The following is a 20,080-nucleotide window of genomic DNA, read 5'->3' as shown; positions in this document are numbered from 1 at the left end:
TGATCGTGATGCAGGCAGAATGAGAGATATTGAAAAGGCATGTATTAAGCGGGGAACTAGAAGAAAATAGTATTAATATACATTCGTACGAGAATATACAATCGTAGGTATGAAATCTTGTAATGTCATCGTATCCTAGCGTTCAATCGTCCAGTTATCACGCATTACAACATATACCTGTAGTCTGGGTTCAAATCACCCATTTCTGCCTTTTCGTTGTCCGTGAGCATCACGGTGCCCTTCACAAGGGCTCGATCTCGTCGCTGATTCTCTAAAAGAACACCAAGGAAATAGATGACATCTGCAAGAGCGGACAGGCAAATGAACACGACACATAGTGTGTAACCGGAGATGTAGTCGGGGGCATCCTTTGCAAGGAAGGCATACACGGCGATGATTCCACCAACTAATGCAATACAACTCGTTAGATTTTCATAGACAATGATATTACAGGTTTAAACTTACTGTTCCCAAAGCCAATTTGCCAGGCTGTGCCCACTGCACGTCTGCGATGACCGGCAACTGCATCAAGTCAATGAAGTCCATAGGCAAACCGGAAGTAGATGCGACGCACGATTGGTATTAAACCAGCATATCATCATTGGCATGGCAGAGTACGTGCCTGTGCTTGCCAGGAACAGTGCCGCGTACTGGAGGTGCGTATTGTCGTGTACTACTAGTAGAATGATAAATCCCGCAAGGCCGATTGCGGTAGGAATAAGAACGAAGAGGAAGCGATGACGAAAGTGGTCGGACGCAACGGCGACAGTCATGGCGAGGACGAAGCTACACGCCCATGGAGGAACGGAGAGCAGCTGTGTGCGAATCGCGCCATGTCCGAGCGTCGCAATGATAGAGGGAGCGAAATATGCTGAAAAGAAAGATGAACTTCCGGGAGATCCATTGCAAAAAAGATTGCGTACCATAACCGTAGGCTGGCACAATGATGCCGAAGTACATGAATCCTCCCACAATGATTTTATCTACGGGCTCAGTTTAGCAATGGTCAGCCAGTGTTCCCTTCAAGGACTCACAATCCTTGAAGACACTGAGGATCCCGCGGATAGTCAATGGGTCGTGCCTCCTGGACTCTCCCACATCAGCTTTCAGACGGTCCTTTACGAACTTCTTCTCAGCGGCCGTCAACCATGTTGCCTCCTCTGGAAAATCAGAGATGGCGAAGGACAAGAGAAGGGAGATAACACAGGTAGCCACGCCCTCTGTATCAGCAGACAGAAGTCAACACTTACGGGAGTCGCTTGAAACAATAACAAGATAACAAACCTAGAATGAAAATCCATCGCCAACCGCGATAACCCCGCATTCCGTCCATCTTCCCAATCGCACTGGCAAGGAGGCCGCCAAATGCACCTGCCAATGTGACAGAACAGAAGAAAAATGTATATCGCTTTTGTGCCTCTGCGCGTTTGTACCACCTGTGTATCGTCAGCGGAGTCAAGCCCGCAGAAAGATGCATGACCAGAGAACGAACATTGCGATCAAGTAGAAACACGCAGGGAAAACTCCACTTTCGGCGAGACCTAGAATACAGGTGAATGGCATTCAAAGGATGAGTGGGTAACAATCACCTAAGAAGAAGCGACAGGCTACTAAGCCGCTATAGTTGCGGACCAATCCTTGACATATAGAGACAAGACCAAAAAAGAACATGCAAACTGACACTGAACAACATCAGAGTGAGAAAGTATTTAAGGCAGCATGGATGAAAAAGACATACGCCAGATATGCGGTCTAAAGTATTTGAGCAACGCATTCGAGGGTATTTCAAAAAGGACGTAGGGCACAAAGCTGAGGAAATTTTGAGTACCAGATAAATATTAGAGCTCGGAGACTCACAATACTACTAGAGCGTTATTATACTGATCGCCAACGAGATGCAGATCTTCGGTGAGACCAAAGACGGCGGCATTTGATATATTCACACTGCACAATATAAGCTGGGTGTAAACGTGCCGAACGCACTCAACGTCTATGAACTCACCGGTCGAGAAATGCCAGAAGATACAATAAGCACAAGACCGGAATGACATGCTTATCTATCTTGTGGACTATCGTCGCTTCGTCCACTGCGTCAGGTAATTCGGCCTGTGAGTCGAGGTCCTCTTCAATGTGAGGCACAGGACCATGCTTCTCAACATCTTCAATGACAGAGACTCTAGGCTTTTTCACTGTACAATTTCATATTCCATAAATGACATTTTTGGAGCAAAATCACTGAGAACGTACGCTCCTCCGAATCGGTGTTCATCGCTGAAATGGAGCGATTCTGTAGGATAGAAAAAGCCCCGGGCGTGGCGAAGAGGAAGACGGAGTCCTGAGTGGCGTGGTGGTAGCCATCGGACAATTTGTATGGAACGGCTAGCTGAACAACTGCTGGAAGATGGATGAAAGGATTTCGCCTCGAAGTGCGAGTGAGAGCATTCTTGCCCCGATTGGGCAGTCTCGTAGGAACGCCAGGTCATGATTGGCTGGAGCCAACTCCGGTCCTGTTCATATCTAATCAAGCTAGCGTCCCATCTTTACTCGTCCTCTTCTACGGGACTGGGACGCCGATTACATAGCTTTGACTGGGCCTGCCTATTGAGCAATAAGCTGGTGCATCGCCAAGCAGAAAGCCTTGGCTTGTCTTGTCCGAGACTATCGTTGTCCTTGCGAGTCGATGTAATATATCCTGCGTGGAATCAACATGGAGATTGATAAATAAATGTGTTGGTCGCAGCCAGCAGACCACTTGTTATATCATCCCATTCTTTTGGTACTCTTGGCATCATTGAAGGATCATCGGGTCATCACTTTCAGTGCGTCATTAGGTTTAGCCGTCTTGAAGTCAATGACATAATTTACTCGCTGTTGCGCATCATAGGGACCCGAGGTAAATCGAGGTGCGTGCCACTGCGTGGATCGACGTATGGTATACTTATGGCAGCTGGATACAAGCAAGATGTAGTCGTCGCCCGCTATGGTTGCAACTACTTGCTATAGGGGGCGATGGGAAGGACGTGGATTCGAAGAAAGGAGGAAACAACTCGCCTTAAGTATGCCACCACACATCCGGCCCAATTTGTCACGTTGCGAAGCTGACTCGAACGCATGCAGTACCACACAGACTGATGCTATATGGGAAGAGAATTCCTCAAGTGTGGAGTTCTTGTCAGTAGGCATCGAAATCACTTTTTTGATCGGCAATCATTGAAGTCTCTGCAAGTTCCCGTACGTCCAAGTCATCATAGAGTCCCGTACGGGTCCCAGTCCAGCCAATGAACACCTTGTTCTCTGTCAATTCCGCAGCGAGACTATTTTACTTACATTCCTGTTCACGACGATTCGCCGTTCGTGCAGCCAATGGTGTTTTGACCTTTATCATGCTGCACTATACCATCCACGCACGTCCGCTGTGGGCCAACGCGGATCTCATGCAACACACAGTATAAGAAGGGACTCATTCCTGACTATGAACCTCATCCCCGACTACCAATCTCAACACTCAATTTACAATGTCTGTGAGTACCGGCCCAGCTCAAACAACATGCTTGAGCCTTTATGGTCGAATAACACATCTTCACAACAGGACACCGCGAAGTGCGCAAAGACCGAGGCTAACGGCGGCACCTGCAACTGGCCGGCATGCGGCTGCGCTGAGCCCCCCAAGAGCAAATAGGCTGCTATGCTCATTCGTCAAGTAAGCACGGCTGCATGGCATTGACGACGTGCAAACCTAACGGGAAGCCCTCTTCGCTCATAGTGATGCGCGCCTGAGGACTGGACATCTAGCGAGATTGAGAATGGTACCTTCTTGATCAGTGATAGGAGTACATTCTTCGGAAAATAAGACGTAGCACTTGTTGGAGCTTCTAAGCAGTGATGGATATACAAGTTTTCGTTCGTGTGCCTTGAGAAAATTATGTTAGCGAAGAGCTACAGGCCCCTGATCAAACCTGTACCTGAGCCTGTCCATGGCTGGGGATTTATATAAATAAGAGGATTCTTGAGTTTCACTATCCTCGATCACCCGGAGATATTCCAGTATCTTCCTCGATATTCGCAGCGTTCCGTAGCCAGAATAAGTTGTCTGTATCCTCGCCAGCGAAGGGAGCCTCGACACCACCGTTGAAGCAAGGCGTCCTTGGTTTCAGTGCTGCCAAACGTGCAGCGTCTTCTAGGTTCTCACAAAGGAACCCTCGATTGTCGACCAAGCGAACACTCTCGTCTGCTGCTAACTCGAACAAGTCGAATGCTATTGAAATCTCCAGCGACAGCAGCGATGAGGGGGATCATAGCACTCAGAATAGTGGAGGAAACGGGGAAACAGAGTCCCAATTCAGGGTCAGCGGCACAAGTACTAGCAGCAAGCTAGACACTGTGGATCCTGTTGGCCGTGAAGGTGAGCCTGCGCTGAAGAAGAGACGTGCCGTGAAGGGTGTCTTTGACTCGAGAGATGGAACCGAAAATATCGAAGCCGCGGAGAGCACTTCACCTGAGGAGGCCTCAGTCCCGCTAAGTACAACGGAGCCTGTGAATTGAGCTTGATCTCGCCTTCAATTCTTGTGAACCACAACCAGGACATGAATGAAAATCTGCTAGAACAGGTTAGCATATAACTGCGACGGCCACTGCAAATGTCGCGTTAGGCTAGTCAACAGCATGCATACAAAAGCTCATTACTGCTCACAATTTGTGCTGAACCAGCGCACTGTGATTGACATTGCCGAGAAGGTGCCTATAGCTGCCAAAAATAGCGCTGCATACTGCAGATGCGCGTTGTCATGTATTACAACCAGGATCATGTATCCCGCGAGCGCAATGGGAGTTGGCATGAGCACAAAAAGGAAGGAATGGCGGACATGATCGGAGACAATCGCGATAAGCATGGCGAGGGCGGAACTGGATGCCCAAGGAGGGACGGACAGAAGCTGCGTACGGATTGCGCTGTGCCCGAGCGTCTCGATGATCGCTGAAGCGAAATAAGCCAAAGGGGGGGTTATTAAAGGCTAATAACTGTTGAATACCGATACCCACCGTAGCCATAGGCAAATACCGCAAGTCTAAAAACACATCACTCCGGCTACAACGATCTCGTCCCGGACTCGAATTAGCAAGACATAGCTGAGAAAGCTCTGAGTATACGTACAATCTTTGAAAGCAGTAACAGTGCCTCTCAATGTCAGCGGTTCATGCCCTCCGGGTTGTCGCCTTCGGACTCAGAAGCATCGCTGTACTTCTCTGTATCGCCTGTGACGTTACTGCTCGTCGCCCCAAGAGCGAATTGTTGATGCGATGAGGTGCTGAAAATGATTTACATCCATCTAGGCCCTGATACATCGCAAATGGCACATTTTCACAGGCAGATGACGCGTAGAACGCGAGGGGAGAGAGCGGGCCTGTATTGCGCATCAGTGCTTATGAAGTCATTTTCGTATGTCAGATGGTAGACAGTATACTGAACATAAAGCAGTTGGACGCTGAGTATGAGATGCCTCTGGCTTGACGTGCAGGGAGCACAGCCATGCACTAGTCGGCTGCATTTTGAAAGACATACGCTAATTGGCCGGGACTTCCAGTCTCGTTCTCGCAGTCGCAAGCCTCGTCCTCCGCGAAACCATGACCCAGCTGAATTGTACCCTTGGTCTTATGCAAGTTGGTCACCGGTGGATGGTCACCAGTACCGATCTCACGAGAGGATAGGGTGCTCGGCGTCCAACAAGTAGCCGATTTCATGGGTAGATCGTGGGTGGCACCAAGATTTTGCAATATTCGGGTACTACGAAAGCTACCGCCAGCTCGAATTTTATGGGAACAATGTTTTATGTCGGCTTCGAGACATTCACGATCGCTTGATAACTCACATGATGGATCTAGCTCTGAGAGGTCGATCCCGACCCCACCGCGCGGACGTACGCATCGCGGGTCGTCGACAGAGGCACTTAAGCTTAATCATTCGAGAAATGTCGCGCATGCATCGTCAGATTCTGTACACCCACAATAAAGTCAGCCCGTACAGTTATGCATACCGCAACGAAACACATACAATTACACACGCACGACTGTAGTCGCGATTAATCACGAAGCTCTTCCATCTAACGCAGGCGTATCTGGCACAATTTTCTCATCGTTGTCTCGCACGCTGTCTTCGGCAACCTCAGTGATATTTTGATTTTCTCGAAGATTTTCAGCGAAGTGGACTGCTCGCACACTTTCGCTAGGAGGCATCACAGGATCTGCTGGATCTGTGTGTGGGGGGGCAGCATCTGCCTGGACAGCATCCATTTCGGCATCGTGGGATGTAGGACCTTGTGCGCTTGCTTTGACAGAATCAGCGAGCGGTACTTGCGGCGCAGGCTGTCCCTCGAGGTGAGTGGACACAGACATCAACGAATTCCTTGATGAAGGGTCTTTCCGGTCGGCTAATTCAACGATCACAGCGTGACAAGAAAAGGATGCCTAACGCACTGGACTTCTTCCTATGCTCGTACAGGGTCTTGCCTATAGATTCACGAATGCTCGATACAAAACGAGGGTCAGATAGAGCTGGTGCATCTGCCACAGCACGCTCAACTATGGGATATCTAGACCGGTCAATCTGCACGGCCAAAGCAACAAATATGACGAGATACCTGTCCAGTTCTTGCATCAACTCTCTGATCAGCATTGGGTCTGGCATGTATTGCAGCTTTGGGTCGGATGCAAATTTCTGCCGTGTGATGTCCTCCACTCTGCTCATAAGTGAATTCATGCCATCCTGCAGAGTGTTCTGGGTGAATGTGCGAGTTGGTTGCAACGGGGTAAGCTCACGCTGCTCCGGAATTGCGCTAGGAGCTCCCGACGTAGTCTATCGAACTCTCCCGACTTCTTGAATCTGTAGGTGGAAAGTCAGAAACATGAGAGATAGTCTATCGACGAGAGTGCGTACTCTTCGACCAGCTGGTCTGGGTTGAGGATAGTCATGACAAAACTCGAACGTTGGAATAAAGGGCTCAAAGAGTCTGTGCCGAAAGCGGCAATACAAATTCCGCGTGGTCACTCGCATTTCGACCGCAAGCCATGCCGTTGCATCTCTCATCGACTGGTGTCGTCGCCCTTTGTACTTATACGTATTGGCAGCGCAAGCCGCCTTTCACCCCCTAGTCAGCAGATAATCATGACCGCTGATTTTCCTCCGCTCAAGAACGATCTTCTCCTGCGGGCTGCGCGAGGTGAGTCTTCACTTTGTCGACGACGAGAGGGGAAGCCAGACATTTGGCAGGTGAGCAGACCGAGCGGGCTCCAGTATGGGTCATGCGACAGGCGGGACGATATCTCCCTGGTCAGTTTTCCTCTCCTTAATCCCATACCCTGACCTTCACCTGACTAGAATTCCGTGAGGTGCGGGCGCAGCACGAATTTCTCAAAATATGCAGGACGCCGTCGCTCGCGACGGAAATCACGATGCAGCCGATCCGGCGATACAAAGGCCTGCTCGATGCTGCGATCATCTTCAGCGACATCCTCGTCATCCCCGAGGCTCTAGGCATGGAACTCATCATGAACCCCGGCCCTTTCTTCCCCGCACCGCTCGACACGCCTGCCGACATTGCCAAACTCCGCACTGAGGTCGACGTTTACAAGGAGCTCGGGTACGTCTTCGATGCGATCACGATGACCCGGCGCGAGCTTGATGGCGAGGTGCCCTTGATTGGCTTCTGCGGCGCGCCGTGGACGCTGTTCTCATACATGATCGAGGGTGGTGGATCCAAGACTTACCAGAAGACAAAATCCTGGCTATTCAAGTGGCCAGAAGAGTCCAAAACACTATTAAAGCGCATTGCCGACATCTGTGTGGATTTCTTGGTCGGGCAGGTTAAGGCAGGAGCTCAGGTAAGCAAATTTGCTCATCCCAGCATTGTTACTGATATCTTATGACTTCAGCTCCTACAAGTCTTTGACTCATGGGCAGGCGAGCTTGCGCCGCATCACTTCAGAGAATTCTCCCTCCCACTGCTCAAGTATATCTCTACCACTGTCCGAAGCAAGCTCGCGGCGGAAGGCATTCCCACCGTGCCCATGACACTTTTCCCAAAAGGCGCGAATGCGGACCTTGCCGCCATCGCTGAAGGCACAGGATACGACACGATTAGTTTAGACTGGTGCATCGAGCCCTCGGAGGCACGACGTCTCGTTGGCGATAATATCGCGTTGCAGGGCAACCTTGATCCAAATCTGCTGTACGGCGGACGGGATGCGATTGAGAGGGAAGTCAAACGGATGTGCGCCAGCTTCAGGGGTGGCAAAGCTTCAAAGGGCTGGATCGCCAACTTGGGACACGGAATCACGCCGGGGGTGGACCCAGAGGATTTGCGTTGGTTCTTTGAGTGTGTGCACAAATACTCATCTGTATCTTATCAAGTGTGATTAGGGTTGTCGAAGCAGGGAGGATGTAAGACTGCTTGGCTTGAGAAGCAAAACCATTGGTTGCATGTAATGATCATATGTATGCTTACAGGTATATACAATGTGGCATAAATTTCTACGTACAGACAGTCCCGACCAGATGGCAGATGCATCAGATAAGTGATCCGCATGCGTATTGTAGATGGAAGTGGATATGCAAAGATGAGAGAATGCAGATGCGAAATGATAGCGACAAACGAAGGAGGTATCCAGGATAGCAATAGATATCGACAATGCAATGCAACCAAACGCTCAACAATTGGTACTACGATGGATGGGAGGTAAGGACCAGCCTTCGCGAATCACCTCCAGTCACGTCATGCGACAACGTCGGCCGAACTGAAGCTACTTCTCCTCCGCCGCACACTCCGCAGGTTTGGTCGTTCTGATTTCGAACCGGGCACTACCACCGCCGCCACATTGTTCGTCATCCACGCATCTGCAGCTGCAACGGCAGACTTAACTGCCGCCGCCACCGCCGCCGGCCCTTCATGGACTGAAGTCGTAGAACCATGATGTGCCCGCTTAGCCACTAGGGTGGGCAAACGCGAGGGGGTGGGCGACGGTGGATGTCTAAGCTGCCGTGTGGTGGAGGGAACGGTCGTCTTCGCGCCTGTTGCAGTACCGCGTGCGCTCGTGCCGTTCGCAAGGCGAGGGATTTTGTTCGGTGACGGCCCATTTGTCTTGGCGGATTTTGCGACCCCAAGCGCGTTGCCTACCTTCCGTGTTGCAATACTTGCAGCAGACCGCGTGACCCTCGTCGGGCGCTGCTCAGACGCGCTAATGCGAGTTCCGGGCGTGCGGATTGAAGACGACTTCGTCTTGACGCGCCTGACGGGTGCCGGAGCAACTCCTAAAGCAGGAAGTAGGTCATCCTCTTCCTCAAGGTCTGAATCCGACGCTAGTCTTTTCGCAACGGGCGTCTTACGCGGCTGAGGTGGTGGTGTAATCTCACGAGCCTGAGCAGTGGCGCGTACGACATGTTTGTTAGGGGTAACAGGCGGGAGCGCAGGTGGCGGCGTTGTAGGCTCTACTAGCACGGTGGTAATCGCAGCACTAGAATCGGTTGTGACCTCCATACGGTTATCATCTTCTGCTGGAGGTGTTGCCGGAGCAACTATAGCAGTGGCTGCCATGATGGAGGCTGTTTGATGTTTCTTCACCTCATCAAATGCGGCCCACTTGCACCACTCGAGTTGTTTGAGGTACATATACTGTTGCTGCGGTCCGACCACGCAACCGGGTCGTGCTATGCGCATGAAAGCGATAGCTTCAGAGGCTGTAAAACCATACTTCCAAATAAGATATGCTCCAATCAACGTCCCCGTGCGACCAAGTCCAGCTTTGCACTGGTGAGAAGTGGAATAAGCCCTAGGGTGGACGCTAGTTACAAGATACTCACGTGCACAGCTACAACACCACCCGCGTCCACAACCTCGTCCGCCATATCAATGAACTTCCTGACAATCTCATCGGTAGGATTTGTTCCGTCATCGAAGTACAGTTCTTGATGATTGATGCCTCGATCCTCGAATACTTGCCGGTCGTACAGAGCATTGTTGAGGCGTACAACAAGCTTGACATTCTGTCTCTCGAAATAGCCCAAGCAGTTCAAAAACGGTGTGGGTAGTTTCCGTTGAAGGGCAAGATTCCCTGTACCAGATTTAGCTGGTGACGCACTTGGATTCGGGGAATTCGCCTGCTCCATCCTCTCTTTCTCGCGTTTAATCCAAATGGGATCTACGGGGGATGCAAATGCGATGAAGTTCGGTGTTATCCAGTTCCAGTCGCCGTTCTCAACTTTCTCGTAATATTCGTATTCTTCCACATCAAATTCGTTCATATCACACAGTCCGTTCTGCATGGCTTTATAGACGCCCCAGAGACAATCCTGGATATTGAGATTGAAGTCGGAACGTCCTCGTCCAGCGTCTCTGAATGGCATAAACTCGATCTCTGCAATTGGGTGGAAAGCCTCCCATGGAGGTCGTTGCTGAACAATCATCTGAAGATATGGTACACCAGCCGTCACATTACACAATAGGCCGAGGTTACTCACAACATAAAGTGCCATAAGCAACGCGGCATTGGCCTTCTTGCGAGAATCACTCGATGAATATAAAACAAGGCGATGTGAAGACAACGCTTGGTCCTGCAAACAGCTGTCATACACCCATCGACACACAGCGGCTCTTCTCGACGCACCTGGAGGAGTTCGTGAATAAGAATACATGCCTTATATACCATTGCGAGATTCAGAGGACCCCAATCTTGAAAGAAGGATAGATAGAGTAGTTGGTCGTCGATCGTGAAGTAGTAGTACTTCGCGTCATCGTCGGGTGTGACGGATGACGATCCCGAAGGAGCCCCGCGGACCTGCGGAGTATTATCCTGTTCATTCGCCAGACGATTCAGAATGTCTGATCTAGGCGGAGGGTTGTGGAAAGTCGTAAAGTAGAGTCTGAGTAGAGCGGATCAACTTCAACATGGATGGTGTGCGGAGATAGACTTAGGTAACACACCTTCCGCCAAAGTGACACAGAGGATCGCATGCAAGTGCCATCGCGCGAGAAAGTAGATGACACAAGACGCGACGGGAGAAAGATGGGGGAGAGGTGAGAGTCGCGACTCAGGAGGAGTTGAGCTGCAGAGGCCATTTGCAGCAGTAGGACACGGGGTCACGAGACCGACACGCGGCGTCCACCCCGCTTGTGCGCGTCTGGGTGCGTGACCGCGAATTTATCGCGATCGTCAAAATGAAACTCAAGGAGTCGGAGGACACCCCGGCGAAATTCAATCAGCCAGGGATCTCTTCAACACTAAAGACGCGGAATTCTTTGGATAACTCGTTGTGCAGACTGAAAAGGCGGTAATAATATTCCGGTCTAAACCAGAAGGTCGCAAGAGAAACCGCCAGATATGTGGCGGCATCTCGTCGCGTACTGACGTCCGGATTGGTCTGAGCACAGAGCACAGTTACCAAAGATCGTTTGCTTGTTGGTGGCTTGGTCAGACTCGGAACACCATATTCATGACTGAAAGTTCGCGATGTGGCAAGCTGTCCCCGCCTCACGGTGGCGGCTGAGCGCTGACTTGGCACGTGGATGGCAGCCTCGGAGACGCGGCGCGTTTGTCATTTGCGCTGTACGCGTTGTGCGGATACATCTCGTTCTCGGACGCGGCTGCCGTTGCTACCGCCCTTGGCTTGGCTTATCTTTGCGAGGTCGTCAAGACCTAAGTTGGCGAAAACTACTTGTCCCCTCATCACCCGTCTCTCCATCTCGAGATGCCCGATAATAATACGATCTTCAAGGTAAGGCACCCATTGCAACGACAGGATGCGTCTAACATCAGGAATTGCAGGCCACCTACAGTGGCATTCCTGTTTACGAAATGTACGCATTTTCTACGCGTTTCGACGCGCATTTAATATGCACTGTGCTTGCAGGATGTGCAAAGGCGTCGCAGTCATGCGACGTCGTTCCGACTCATGGATGAATGCGACACAGATACTCAAGGTCGCTGGCTTTGACAAGCCACAAAGAACACGTATTTTGGAACGAGAGGTTCAGAAAGGGGAGCATGAGAAGGTACAGGGGGGTTATGGGAAGTATCAAGGTGCGCTTTCCATGTCATCCGAAAAGCGCGTTTGAGTTGTATTTGAGCTACGCACAGGGACTTGGATTCCTCTCACAAGGGGACTCGAGTTGTGCAAACTGTATAACTGTGAACAGTCCCTTCGACCGATCGTCGACTTTCAGCCAGAAGAACAGAGCCCACCTCTGGCTCCTAAGCACCTGGTTACTACTCAAGCGGCCAAACCTAATTCCCGCAAAGTTGCTGCTGAAAGTGCCCAAGGGTCTACAATGAGCACTAGATCATCCCGAAGAAACCAACCGGATGTGGTCGAAGGGTCTGAGCTTGAGGCGCTGTCGGTGCGGGGCTCTGAAGACGGGTCCATGACACCTTCCCCTTCAGTTGCTTCTTCCAGCTCACGAACGCCTTCTCCTATTCGTAGCACTCCTGAAGGTTCCATGGTGACTTCGAACGGCGTCGATGGTGCTTACCGTTCACCTGGTCTCGAGAATATACGAAAACGAAAGCAACGGCCGACGGACGGGGATTATATCTCTGACCATGACGTTAATGGCGACAACAATGCTCATGATCCATCAATGTATGGCGACCAGATTCTTGAATACTTTATATCCGACACGAATCAGATACCTCAGATCTTAATATCACCTCCAGTCGACTTCGACGCTAATATGGCCATTGACGATGACGGGCATACAGCACTGCATTGGGCAAGTGCAATGGGGCGCGTCCGGATCGTGAAGCTTCTTCTTACCGCGGGCGCGGATATTTTCAAGGTCAACAAAGCTGGACAAACAGCATTGATGCGGAGTGTCATGTTTGCCAACAACTATGATGTCCGAAAATTCCCTGAACTCTACGAGCTCCTACATCGCTCGACTCTTAATATCGACAATAGCAACCGGACCGTATTTCACCATATAGTAGATGTCGCCATGTCGAAGGGCAAGACGCATGCAGCGCGCTATTATATGGAAACGGTTCTTAATCGTTTAGCCGATTTTCCCAAAGAGTTGGCGGACATCATCAATTTTCAAGATGAAGAGGGGGAGACTGCTCTGACGATGGCAGCCCGGTGCAGGAGTAAACGGCTAATCACCCTTCTCATTGATCATGGTGCAGACCCGAGGATTGCCAATCGCGACGGCAAGACAACGGAGGATTACATCTTAGAAGACGAACGATTCCGCCATTCGCCGGTCCTACCGTCGCGAGCGTTGTCCATGTCGTTCCGGAACACGCAAGCAGCGTTCCCCCCTTCCAACGCCCCATCATATTATTCCTTCGGACCTATGAACGGTGATCGACCTCCATTGCATTATTCGTCAACGGGACAAAAAGCAGCGACACGCTGTGTTAATGATGTCGCGTTGATGCTTGATAGCCTGGCTAGTGCTTTCGATCAGGAGCTCAAGGACAAAGAGCGAGACTTGAATCAAGCTAACGCTCTGTTGGGGAACATTCAAGCCGAGATTCTCGAGAGTCAGCGATCAGTCGCGCAGCTGCGCTCACAATCGCAAAGTCTGCCGCAGGTGAAGCAAAATTTGACGACTCTAGAAGAGGATCTGCGGACGAAAATGGGGAAGCGGTATCGACTCGGCTGGGAGAAATGGTCCAAAGACGAGGAAGAACGCGAGAGATCTATCCGGGACGCACATGGAGGAGAGCTTGTTGCATCTAACCTTGAAGAAGACATCTCCGACCTGTTGGCACTGCATGGAAACCTTCCCTCAGATTCTGACGCCATTCGACATGAATGTGACGCGCTGAGGGAAGAGCTGGCGGTATATAAAAGGCGTAGGAAAGACAAGTTCGAAGAGCTTGTGAGGTTCCAAGCCGAGGCCGGGACAAGTGGTCGCATGGCAGAGTACCGACGTCTCATTGGGGCAGGATGCGGTGGTGTCCCACCCGAAGAGGTGGACAATGTGTTGGGCATGCTACTCGAGGTGCGATGTTGCAATATTTAAATACTGTCCATGTGCTTACATACCACTATTAGACATTGGAATCGGAGGAACCCAGCTCCTCGTCCGTAGCATGGAGTGGAACTCCACGAGCTGGGTTGCCTGGATAGTAGGAGTTGGTTGTGCGGGTTACGTCTATGTTTATCTCGACTGCGCTCATATCTACATTGGTGTCCCGAGTGTACATGTATCACCAGTATTGTAATGTCCCATTCTCCGTGTAATAGATTATAGCAATCCAAATACCCTGTTGTTCGCAACACTATGACAAGAATAGAATAGTCAGTGTCGGATGGTCAAGTTGATTGGTTGGCACAATATATCTATTACGTAATTCATATTTACAGCGCGACAGCACTGAAAGCGTCTGTCTGCTTCAGTAGGTGATCCCTTCCTCCATGTCCTTGACCAAAGCTCAGGTTCGCAACGCGTTCGCTTCATTCGGCTTCACTCGGGACTTCAAACATCTTCAACCTATCCCAAGATGGTGGAAGAGACGCGACCCTTACACCGAAAAACCAATCCATTTCACCAAGCCAAAAGACAGGATCAAATATTGGAATATTGTTCCCGGAGATCAAGTTAGACTGCTTGGCGATCCTGCGGGCACAATATATCAAGTTAATATGGTCAACAAACTGAGCAACCGTGTTATGTTGAAGACAGAAACGGACTCGGTGAGTAATGCTGACCGAGATATGTCGGCGCAAAGAGTTTATGTCGTGTCACATTGAACTTTGTAGAACACATCTGGAGAGACAGATAGCTTGAAAACAGGCAAAAATGTGCCCTATTCTAGGTGCCAACTTTTCGTTGGCAGATTTGAATTTCCTCCTACCGGTGATTCAACCGAACCCCAAACGCTGCCGTACGTCTTCGTTCTTGTGCATAGTAAAAACCATCCATGAATAATACTCGCAGAGTGTTTGCAAAACGTTTAGCAACCTCAGAGCCGTTCTGGGATGTTACAAGACACCGTTTTGAGTGGAGTCGCTTTGCGGTGAACACGGTTCCAAGGCTTCCACACTTGACTATCGGAGAGAAGGAACGCGTCTACGTTCCCTGGCCACAGACAGACAGGCCCCCCAAAGTAGATCGTATGTTGTAGTGATTTACTCATGATTCCTCTCCTGACATCTTGCAGCTACTGCATACGACACACATGCGGATGCTGTGGCCGAGGTCACGTACACACCTCCTGATCTCCCTACTTACGTCCACTCCAGTCAACCAGTTCCGGTGCCGCCTCCCGAGGACAAGTATATCACCGCGATACGCCGGCCGGATGAGGCATCTTACGACCCTTCACAGCCTGTAGAGATTTATTTGTCCAAGGAACTCGCAAATCCCCACTCGCGCGCCAAAAAGCAGGCTCGCTGGCAGGCGCACCAAATGTATAAGCGTGATTTGCTCAAGAAGTTTATCGAGGCAGAGATGAAGAATCTTCATGGCCGCACACGGAGAGAGGCACGGGCAGAGGCAACTTGGAAATGTCGACACCAGCTCGAGGAGGACCGAAAGACCGAGTTGAAGCGCAGGTGGAAGAACCGTGGTGCAGAGGCCAGGCTGTTGCGCAAGAAAGCAAGGAAGGTGCGCAAGGCGACCAAGCAAAAGGAGAGGCTGCGCACACTTGTGCTCAAGGACGAGCCGAACCAGTTCATCCCTCAGCCTCAGGCTGCATAATGTCGATCTGTTTTAGGTATACGTATACTTTTAATTTGATTGTTATACCGCTTTGCATCTCTCGCTTTGGATGAGAATCGTTCGCTTTCGAATATGCCAGCTTTGTGCTAGATGATTTTCGCCGCGCTCGCCACAGGCGCTAATATGATCGAGGTAGGTCATTTAGGATCTCCGGGCGCTTCTATCGGCAAGTGGACCCGGTGGAGTCGATTACACCAACAGTGTCCGTTGCGCCAGCTCGAGCAAGTATTTTATCAGTTCACCATGAACCTGTTGGATCGCTTCGAAACTTACACACCCAATGTCCGCCCGCAGCTCTAATACACTCGCTGAGAACAAACCCCAGAATCAATGGCACCACGCTGATGTGCCCCAAGACGTTGGACGAGACAGCTCGAATCGTAGGGTCGCCGATGCTCCGATCCAGGCATTTGGAAGAGATGACACAAAGCGCGATCAATATCAGGTTACTTTGGACGCAAGCGAAGATCCGAAGGCCATGTCGACGTGCAGAAAGTGGGTTATAGTGCTTGTTATTAGCTCAGCAGCCCTTTGCGCGACATTTGCGTCGTCAATAGTATGTCTTTGACCTAAATACAGTCCAGCGGGTTCCGTATGAATTCCTTTATAGGCTGCCTTCACGGAAGAAGGGCTTGTGGAGGATCTGCATACTGTACACGAGGTGGCCATCCTAAGCGTCAGTCTATTTGTCTTGGGATTAGGTTTGTAACATTCACAACGCGGTGTCGGTCTAATGCCTGTACTTATCTAAGCACAGGACTAGGGCCACTCCTTGTGGGGCCATTATCCGAAGTCTATGGTCGTAATAGCATCTATCGTGCCTCTTATTTCTTCTTCTGGGTTTTCACGTGGCCAGTCGCATTTCCTCCTGATATTGGTGCGTAGGTAAAAGCTACGGTTCCTCTCCGACGTACTCATTACACCGTAGCCACATTCCTTGTATTTCGTTTTATTAGTGGGTTCTGCAGCTCTGCGTTTTTGAGCGTTGCTGGAGGGAGCGTGAGTGATTTGTTCACGAACGATCAAGTTGGCTCGTAGGTATTCGAAGCTCCTCTTTCGAAATTAGTTGGCTCACCACAGTTCAAGACCTATGGGAGTTTACACGATGTCGCCATTCCTCGGACCGGCTCTGGGACCTCTAATAGCTGGGTGAGCATAGGACAACATCCTTGCTAGAAACTTCTGATATCGAGCTTATGTGCCAGCTTCATTTGCCAAGTAGGTCGCTCACATACAAGTGGAGGGTCTTTGAATAAATTTATCGCCCCAGAACACCGATTGGCGTTGGACGTTTCGACTGCTCCTTATCATGCAGTTTGTTCTAATCATCATGCTGTTGTTGGTAAGCGCCATGACGAGATGACAGAGCCCGTACCTGTTTACGAGGGTTTTTTAGTTTGTACCTGAGACATATATCCCTGTGGTTCTCAAGAGAAAAGCCGCAGCGTACGTTGTGCAGTTGCGACATGGAAACGGCAACCCTTATGTGTAGCATACAGATTGCGCCGAAGCACAGGAAACGATCGATATTGGGCTCCTCTTGACCGAAGGGAAGGAAGTCTGGGACATGCGATTTTGCTAAGCTGTTACACTCCTTTTCGTCAGTCAATGATTGGTTTGGCTTCATGTTGCTGACTTTGATGCACGCGCTAGAGTTAATTATATTCGACCGAATGGCCCTCCTACTGGACATGTGGTGTGTGGATCGTCGAACACGAGCACGTACTTGCTTCTAACGCTGCGCAGGAATGCGCTCGTACTGGGAATCTTGTATCTTACGTTCCAAGCATACCCAATCATTTATGAGGACGTACATGGTTTCAATATGCAAGACACAGGCATGGCTTTCCTCGGGCTTGGGATTGGGATACTAGCTGCCTTGGCAACTCAGCCGCTCTGGAATCGGTATGGCGACCTTTTTGCTGCACGCACACTTCAGTCGCTCATTGTTTCATGCGTAGGTTCAACCGAAAGCAAGCCGAAAAATTCACCGGCACGCCGCCTCCAGAATCATGTCTCATCATGGGTCAGGTCGGGGGTGTCATGGTGTCAGTCAGCTTGTTCTGGCTCGCATTCACCACATACAAGGCCGTTCCGTGGATCGTGCCCATCATCGCCTCAGTGCCGTTTGGCTGGGGGGTGTACTATATCTATACGTCAACGTTCACGTATCTGATTGTCGCGTATCGACCGGTGGCAGCCTCTGCGATGGCGGGAAATACGGCTATGAGGTGTTCGTTCGCTGCAGCGTTCCCGTTGTTCGCAGGGCAGATGTATGATACCCTGGGCACTGTGGGCGCTACTGCCCTTCTGGCGGGATTGATGACGCTTATGATGCCACTGCCGTAAGTGACTCGTCTTTCCATTATTGACTAGCGGCTCTTTGATATCCTGCGGGCGTAGCTTTGTTTTTTATAGGCTTGGATCGCGATTGAGAGCAAAGTCGCGGTTCGCCGACGGCTCATGAGGCGGAGCGGAAGGAAAGGTTTCTAGGAGTGACTCTGCGACTCCGTATCGACACAAGGATGTCTCGAGCCGTGATCCGCTCCTTTACGGTGAGCCACCGCGCGAGCGTTGCAAATGCATTCCGTCCCGGGACTGCGGGACGTGGGCATCCGAAGGTCTCCCGGCGAGTTGGAATGCCTGCACGATCTGATATTCTACTACTCTAACGATTCATAAGCTAGACGACGTTTACAAATGGATGACAATAGATAGCTTTACCGGCTCAGGCGATGGGATATTGCCGTCGTCGCAGTCCTCGTGTGTTAAGTCTATTCAATGCGCAGAGTCGGTGTGCACTGTGCAGGCCAGAATGACTTGGCGGGCGGACCACCGAGCGTCTATGTGAGTGATCGGGACTTGTTATGCGACTTGCCGGAATGGCTCGGCTTTCCATCTCACCGGCCGCGGTGCATCTCGTCCCAGCTCCAAGGTTAGAAGGTTAGTCACGTCAGGGCAAGGAGACTCGGCCGTGGATAGACAATTCGATAGCGTACGATGGAACTCGCGACGGGTCATATATATACTCAGACGAATGCCACCATGCACATCATCCTCAGTGCAGCTGACGAGTCCACTCAACGTCTGACGCATCTGCATGTCTTCCAGTACCACGCCTCGCACAAGTATCGAGACACTACCTGCGGCGAATGCGGAAAAACATGGTTATGGAGAGAGCCCGGTGCTCCTTCCAGGTCCGAAATCACAGTCCAAGGACGAAGAGGCTGGGAACCCGTCTCCCTTCCCAACTATTATCCCTACCAGACTCGATGAATATCAAGTCACCCTGGACCCGAACGAAGATCCACAGAATATTTCAACGTTCAGAAAGTGGGTCATAGTACTCATCATTGCTTCCGCCGCGTTGTGCACGAGTTTTGCTTCCTCCGCTGTGCGTATGGTGTCCGCATTGTCCAAACTAGAATCGAAGTTCTGAAATTACACCCACAGGCAGCGTTCACAGAGGAGGGTGTGGCGAAAGACCTGCATACAGTACATGAAGTCTCCATATTGAGTATCAGTCTCTCGATCGAAGGCCTCGGTATGTTAAGGGTTTCATGAGAACGTCCCGCTCGCATATTCGTGCTGAGACGCGAATAAAGGACTAGGGCCGCTCATAGTCGCACCCCTATCTGAGATATACGGGAGGAACGTGGTCTACCGCGTTTCGTACTTTTTGTTTTGGGTGCTCACCTGGCCGACTGCCTTCCCGCCTGATATTGGTAGGCTCGCGTCGTCTTCGGTCTTCCGATGGCGTCCTAACACATCCTTCGGTTTTCTGCAGCTACGTTCCTTGTTTTTCGCTTCATCACTGGTTTCTGTGGATCAGCTTTCCTCAGCGTTGCTGGTGGAAGTATCAGTGATCTGTTCACGAACAGCACCGTTGCTTTGTATGTTATCCTTCAGTTTGAACCATAAATCTTCTAACATATATCCAAAGACCCATGGCAGTATATGCTATGTCCCCTTTCCTTGGTCCAGTGCTAGGCCCTCTAATTTCCGGGTGAGCCACTATGCTGACGTGAAGTTGTGGTAATGTTGCTGACGGCTTGATAGATTTATCTGTCAAGTACGTTAATGGTGTGCAACGACGATCCACATTCTGATCTCCCTTTTCATAGAATGTTGACTGGCGATGGGTTTATCGTGTCCTCCTTATATGGCAATTCGTTATGCTTGTTCTGCTAGTCTTTGTAAGTGGTCCTGGACACGGGTCTCCTGCCATTAATACAACTTCGCGAACGTTAGCTCGTACCCGAGACTTATGCACCTGTACTTGAGAGGCGGAAGGCAGAAAGGCGAGTGCTTTGGTAGCTTATAATGTTGAACCGGTCTCTAATCAGCGGTGTGTAGAATCCGTAAAGAAA

At 50.6% G+C, this 20,080-nt stretch overlaps 8 protein-coding genes across 8 annotated transcripts; 5 read left to right on the top strand and 3 right to left on the bottom strand.

Annotated features, from left to right (window-relative positions):
* Positions 1-125: 125 nt before the first annotated feature.
* Positions 126-2,269, bottom strand: FIBRA_07890 (uncharacterized protein; the record flags this gene model as incomplete). Its single annotated transcript, XM_012329553.1, has 13 exons — positions 126-135; positions 178-406; positions 466-522; positions 575-871; positions 924-983; positions 1,035-1,220; positions 1,285-1,436; positions 1,493-1,541; positions 1,590-1,682; positions 1,739-1,809; positions 1,858-1,944; positions 2,003-2,189; positions 2,248-2,269. 13 exons carry the CDS (start codon positions 2,267-2,269, stop codon positions 126-128), a joined length of 1,500 nt encoding a protein of 499 aa, XP_012184943.1.
* A 1,203-nt stretch (positions 2,270-3,472) lies between these two features.
* On the top strand, positions 3,473-4,542 carry FIBRA_07889 (uncharacterized protein; the record flags this gene model as incomplete). The annotated part of the gene is made up of 2 exons (XM_012329552.1): positions 3,473-3,521; positions 4,067-4,542. 2 exons carry the CDS (start codon positions 3,473-3,475, stop codon positions 4,540-4,542), a joined length of 525 nt encoding a protein of 174 aa, XP_012184942.1.
* Positions 4,543-6,078: 1,536 nt separating this feature from the next.
* Positions 6,079-6,963, bottom strand: FIBRA_07888 (uncharacterized protein; the record flags this gene model as incomplete). Its single annotated transcript, XM_012329551.1, has 4 exons — positions 6,079-6,410; positions 6,469-6,757; positions 6,811-6,874; positions 6,929-6,963. 4 exons carry the CDS (start codon positions 6,961-6,963, stop codon positions 6,079-6,081), a joined length of 720 nt encoding a protein of 239 aa, XP_012184941.1.
* A 193-nt stretch (positions 6,964-7,156) lies between these two features.
* FIBRA_07887 (uncharacterized protein) lies at positions 7,157-8,406 on the top strand (the record flags this gene model as incomplete). Its single annotated transcript, XM_012329550.1, has 4 exons — positions 7,157-7,211; positions 7,262-7,321; positions 7,370-7,872; positions 7,924-8,406. The coding sequence occupies 4 exons, from the start codon at positions 7,157-7,159 to the stop codon at positions 8,404-8,406; spliced, it is 1,101 nt and encodes a 366-aa protein (XP_012184940.1).
* A 356-nt stretch (positions 8,407-8,762) lies between these two features.
* On the bottom strand, positions 8,763-11,008 carry FIBRA_07886 (uncharacterized protein; the record flags this gene model as incomplete). The annotated part of the gene is made up of 5 exons (XM_012329549.1): positions 8,763-9,794; positions 9,848-10,450; positions 10,505-10,597; positions 10,651-10,906; positions 10,968-11,008. The coding sequence occupies 5 exons, from the start codon at positions 11,006-11,008 to the stop codon at positions 8,763-8,765; spliced, it is 2,025 nt and encodes a 674-aa protein (XP_012184939.1).
* A 723-nt stretch (positions 11,009-11,731) lies between these two features.
* Positions 11,732-14,116, top strand: FIBRA_07885 (uncharacterized protein; the record flags this gene model as incomplete). Its single annotated transcript, XM_012329548.1, has 5 exons — positions 11,732-11,758; positions 11,809-11,840; positions 11,894-12,063; positions 12,121-13,988; positions 14,042-14,116. The coding sequence occupies 5 exons, from the start codon at positions 11,732-11,734 to the stop codon at positions 14,114-14,116; spliced, it is 2,172 nt and encodes a 723-aa protein (XP_012184938.1).
* A 288-nt stretch (positions 14,117-14,404) lies between these two features.
* Positions 14,405-15,689, top strand: FIBRA_07884 (uncharacterized protein; the record flags this gene model as incomplete). The annotated part of the gene is made up of 4 exons (XM_012329547.1): positions 14,405-14,683; positions 14,750-14,874; positions 14,928-15,103; positions 15,151-15,689. 4 exons carry the CDS (start codon positions 14,405-14,407, stop codon positions 15,687-15,689), a joined length of 1,119 nt encoding a protein of 372 aa, XP_012184937.1.
* A 301-nt stretch (positions 15,690-15,990) lies between these two features.
* Positions 15,991-20,027, top strand: FIBRA_07883 (uncharacterized protein; the record flags this gene model as incomplete). Its single annotated transcript, XM_012329546.1, has 20 exons — positions 15,991-16,266; positions 16,321-16,411; positions 16,468-16,587; positions 16,639-16,744; positions 16,797-16,859; positions 16,916-16,928; positions 16,981-17,052; positions 17,107-17,156; positions 17,210-17,310; positions 17,364-17,406; positions 17,457-17,615; positions 17,672-18,055; positions 18,822-19,104; positions 19,164-19,254; positions 19,316-19,435; positions 19,498-19,603; positions 19,654-19,716; positions 19,770-19,782; positions 19,835-19,906; positions 19,962-20,027. The coding sequence occupies 20 exons, from the start codon at positions 15,991-15,993 to the stop codon at positions 20,025-20,027; spliced, it is 2,292 nt and encodes a 763-aa protein (XP_012184936.1).
* Between the last annotated feature and the right edge of the window lie 53 nt (positions 20,028-20,080).

Source organism: Fibroporia radiculosa (assembly GCF_000313525.1).
Source record: "Fibroporia radiculosa TFFH 294 genomic supercontigs, scaffold17504, whole genome shotgun sequence".
In the NCBI taxonomy this organism is placed as follows: Eukaryota; Fungi; Basidiomycota; class Agaricomycetes; order Polyporales; family Fibroporiaceae; genus Fibroporia; species Fibroporia radiculosa.
This window is presented reverse-complemented; position numbering and strand designations above follow the sequence as displayed.